Genomic DNA, 3,865 nt, shown 5'->3' with positions numbered 1-3,865 from the left:
CGACAAATCACCGTCGAGCCATTGCGCACTCTACAACCAGAATGAGCAGCACCTCCCCTATTGACTGAGTGACCGAGTGACTGAGTGACTGAGTGACTTGTAGCTGCAGTGCTGCTGAATTGCAGAGCGCTCTAAAGCGAAGACTGAAAAGCGGAGCAGACCAACAAAAGCGAACCCACTCAACCCACTCAACGCTGCTCCCTTCAATGTCCACGGAACCGTGATTTTGACGTTGTTTTTCGGTTCTCGGCTTTGTCTCGCTCGGATGGTGTGAATAGCTTGTTGAGTGCAGGGTTTGTTGAAGAGCATTGGAAATAGCTCAAGTCGAGAGAGAGAGAGAGAGAGACCAAAAGACCGAAAGAGAGAGAACAACGTTGGCAGACAAAATAGGACGAAACAAAACCACGCTCACCAAACAAACTCTGGTGAAAGATAATCGGGACTGAATCAGATCACACGGCGGGTACAGTAGTGTGTGTGTGTGTGTGGAAGAGCCCGCAAAGAGGTGTTTGCGTTGTGCTTCATGTTGCGAGCACTCGATGCGAGAAAGGCGTTCGATCGTTTGGTTCGGATGTGACAAAGCGGCGGCGCACACGCCAAGTGGCATCAAACCTCGAGCTCGCACTATGCGACACTATGGCACTTCCCCATGCCCGGAACTCTGGTACATGGCGGATTGCCACCCGCACAGTCCTTGGTTGCGTTTGCGCTTCGTCGTCTGTGTTTTCCAAACTTGATTCACGCTGATTGATTCTTGCTCATAAAGTTCTTGTCACTTTAGCAGCACTGTACAAACACCGCAACGCTCAGATGCACCGAAATCGACGCAATTCTGCCCAATCCAACACGAAATTCAACAGCTTGACGCAAGAACACAGTGGCAAGTACTGCGGCCAAAGTAGAAAGCCCCCACAACGAAAAAGGGGTTTGTGGTCTTTGCGGAACAAGCTGGCAAACCGCGCCCGACTCTTGGTGGATATCAGCGGCGGGGAACACACGAGCGATTGATCGTCCCGTTCGGCCTGCACTGCACGTACATGCAAGAGTTGCTGCCGTTGGTGTTTTCCCCGTTGCACTGGTAGCCTGCGTCGCAAATGAGTGTGGTGCCGTCCATCCGACCGTTCTCGACGAACTCGGGGCAGTACTCGAGAACCTGTGGTGCAGTCGGGTGACAGTCGAGGGGCTGAGCAACGCAGACGAGACGAGCGGCCATCCCTCCTCTCCCCCCCCCACCTCCTCTCCCTCCACACTCATCAAATCACACACTCATACACACACACTCATCCGCATCGCAACCGCACAGCTGCGACACCAAACAAACATACCGGCGCGCACAGGGGACAGAGCCCGCTGTACTCATCCGACGGCCGGCGCTCCGAGCCCTCGCAGCAAGGGTTGGTAATGTTCACGCAGTGCGTGCAGTAGAGTGTGTACTGCTCGATGCCGTGGGGACTGTGTGCCTTGTACACGCACGAGGTATAGCCAGCGGGGCACGGGTCGACGCTGTCGGCGCAGGTCGTCAGAGCCACATTGTAGAAGCTGATCGGGCTGCTCATCCGCGCATTGAAGCCGGCAGTCGCCACGCACGTGTCAGCGCTGCCACGACCCGCGGCTGCCAGAAGAAGCGCGGCGGTGAAGACGAGCGACCACATCCAAGAAACAGGAAAAAGCACAAACGAAGAACGGGAGAGAAGGAAAGGGAAGGAAAGGGAAGAAAAAAGAGAAATAAACAGCGTTGTGTTTGTTCTGAGTGTTTTGATTGTTTTTGACATTGGGAAAAAAGCCCTCCTGCTGCTGCACCACCAGCACGATACCCCACTTTGCTCGCCTCGACTCTTTTGAAATCCGTGGTTGGTATGTAGTCATTCGGCGATGAGCAAAAGTGGACCTTTCGCACGAGATTTTCAATCAAAACAGTCAACTCCTGCTTTGAGCCTCTGACCGGCTTTGATCCGCTCGAATGCTTGTAATGAAAATACAGCCAGTCGCTTCGAGCGATGCAGGATCAAGCGCAGGCGAAAATAAGGCGAACGAGTCTCATCGTCCGAGGACTTTGGTCATTCCAGGCCGCCGTTCCGGTTCAAGCGAATTTCAGCACCCACACCGCAAAGCTTTGAGTCTTCTGAAGCAGTTGTTCAACACGAACAGCTGCCCCTTGTCAAAGAGCCGCGACGGACTTCGAGCATGGACGAGAATCGCGTAGATTTGATAACCGTGCCTGTTTGTCGCATGATTGCTCTGATCTGACTGCGCATTCACAGCTGCCGCCTTGCTATCTGTCTTCTCGGGTCGTCGTATGCATGTTTGTGCTTGCGGCGGTGGTTTGGCGGCCTCTCGTCATCGATTTTGCGATTTCAAAATTCTCGCGGCAAAAGTTCACTTTTCGGAAAATTATAAACCAGCAACCAAAAAAACGCAAAAGTGCCGCCTCCGACTGACTCGGAGTGAAGCAACCGAGTTCCACCAACGAAACTGCAGCAGCTTGGCGCGCGATCCACTACTCACTAAAACGATCCAGAAATCGTCACAAGATCAGCAGCACCTCAACAGGCATTTCACAAATCTCGCGTGCGATTTTCAAACCGGTTCTCCAACTTACCACTGCACGATGTCGTCCTCTCCTTGGTAAAAAACACTCAACAGTAATATTTCCAGTCTTTTCCATCCATCGGGACGGCGACAAGTGGACTTGGCTGATCGCTGTCCATCTCGAACTTGACGCATTTGACTGCGACGTTGATCACTCTGACACCTGGAAACGCGCGCATCTCCCCGCGTCTTCCATTTACAACGATACCAAAGTACGGTACTGATCATCCTATTCAACCGGAACGGTCATTCTACCAGTCGTTCTTGCAGGAGTAACTTTTGCAAAGTGCTTCTCAGTCGCGCGAACCAAGCCTCAGCAATGCTCCGCTTTGCCAGCGCCGTGGGTCACGGGCGACCACCACTGCCACGGATCCCGAGCAATGGCCTTGCGACTCGCACATCTACGCCAGCCGCCAGCGGCGCCCGGGCGTGTGGAGCGCTGCACGCTGAGCCTGCACACCGATGCGAATCCGCCTTCGCCAAGACAGCTCAAGCTCAGCGCCCAGCCAGCCGCCGATGGCTGCACACATCTGCTGCCATGACTGCATCACTACTCAGCCACACCGGCACAAGCGCCCGGGCGCACACTGCAGGCCAGGTCCCCATCCCGCTGCGATGCGGCTCCACTCAAGCCCCACCCTCGACGACGGCACCCTTCCCGCTGACCTCAACCCCGATACGACCTGCTACAACATCCAGTACTAGCAGCACCAGTAATCCTGGCTCGCTGGGAGTCATGCAAGTTTACAACACCATCAAGAGCCGGTACTCGCAACCAGACCAGATTGTCCTCTTCCAGTTTGGCAAGTTCTTCGAGCTCTACGGACAGGACGCCGAGACAGGAGCATCGACGCTCAACATACAGCTCACGTCCAAAGACGGCCTCAAGTTTGCAGGATTCCCGGCGGCAAACTCGCTCAATCGGATTGCCCAGCTCGTCAAGGCTGGATTCACTGTGGTTGAGGTCTGTGAGATTGAAGGCTTGGAGCAAGGGGGTCTCAGATACCGGGCAGTCACGCGGATTATCAGTCGCGGTAACCAGATCGATCTCATCGACAGCGATGCTGAAAACAACGTCGTGTACTTGCACGGAGCGTCGTCGTCGACATCCCATCGAATCGGCGTTGTCTGGAGCGATCTGTCCACCGCCGAGCTCTACGCCGGAAGCATTTCGCCAAGCAGGCTGCCCGAGCTACTATCGTCGCTTCGGCCGGTTGAGCTCGTTGTCGAGAGCGCAGCGTTGAAAGATCTGGTTCGCCAGGTCTACGGAGACCAG

General features: G+C 54.8%; 2 protein-coding genes across 2 annotated transcripts in view; one reads left to right on the top strand and one right to left on the bottom strand.

The window, feature by feature from the left end:
• Window positions 1-840: 840 nt before the first annotated feature.
• On the bottom strand, window positions 841-1,696 carry CAOG_07503 (hypothetical protein). Its single transcript, XM_004343327.2, has 2 exons — window positions 1,326-1,696; window positions 841-1,153 (listed from the first exon to the last, which is right to left on the bottom strand). The coding sequence occupies exons 1-2, from the start codon at window positions 1,650-1,652 to the stop codon at window positions 980-982; spliced, it is 501 nt and encodes a 166-aa protein (XP_004343377.1). The 5' UTR covers window positions 1,653-1,696; the 3' UTR covers window positions 841-979.
• Window positions 1,697-2,908: 1,212 nt separating this feature from the next.
• CAOG_09102 (hypothetical protein) overlaps window positions 2,909-3,865 on the top strand; it is a gene marked incomplete at both ends in the record, with an annotated part of 3,363 nt that continues 2,406 nt past the window's right edge. The window contains one exon of the mRNA XM_011272457.1: window positions 2,909-3,850. Within this exon, the coding sequence (XP_011270759.1) occupies window positions 2,909-3,850 (942 nt within the window). The remainder of the gene's footprint in view (window positions 3,851-3,865) is intronic.

The sequence above is a fragment of the Capsaspora owczarzaki genome (genome assembly GCF_000151315.2).
Source record: "Capsaspora owczarzaki ATCC 30864 unplaced genomic scaffold supercont2.14, whole genome shotgun sequence".
Lineage (NCBI taxonomy): Eukaryota > Filasterea > Ministeriida > Capsasporidae > Capsaspora > Capsaspora owczarzaki.
The sequence above is the reverse complement of the archived record's forward strand: the minus strand, read 5'-3'. Positions and strand labels throughout refer to the sequence as shown.

Coding starts and splice junctions, on each gene's coding strand:
- CAOG_07503 (XM_004343327.2), bottom strand. CDS start 1,652: ATGTGGTCGCTCGTCTTCACCGCCGCGCTTCTTCTGGCAGCCGCGGGT. Junction 1,154..1,325: donor TCTGTCCCCTGTGCGCGCCG/GTATGTTTGTTT, acceptor ACTGCACCACAG/GTTCTCGAGTACTGCCCCGA.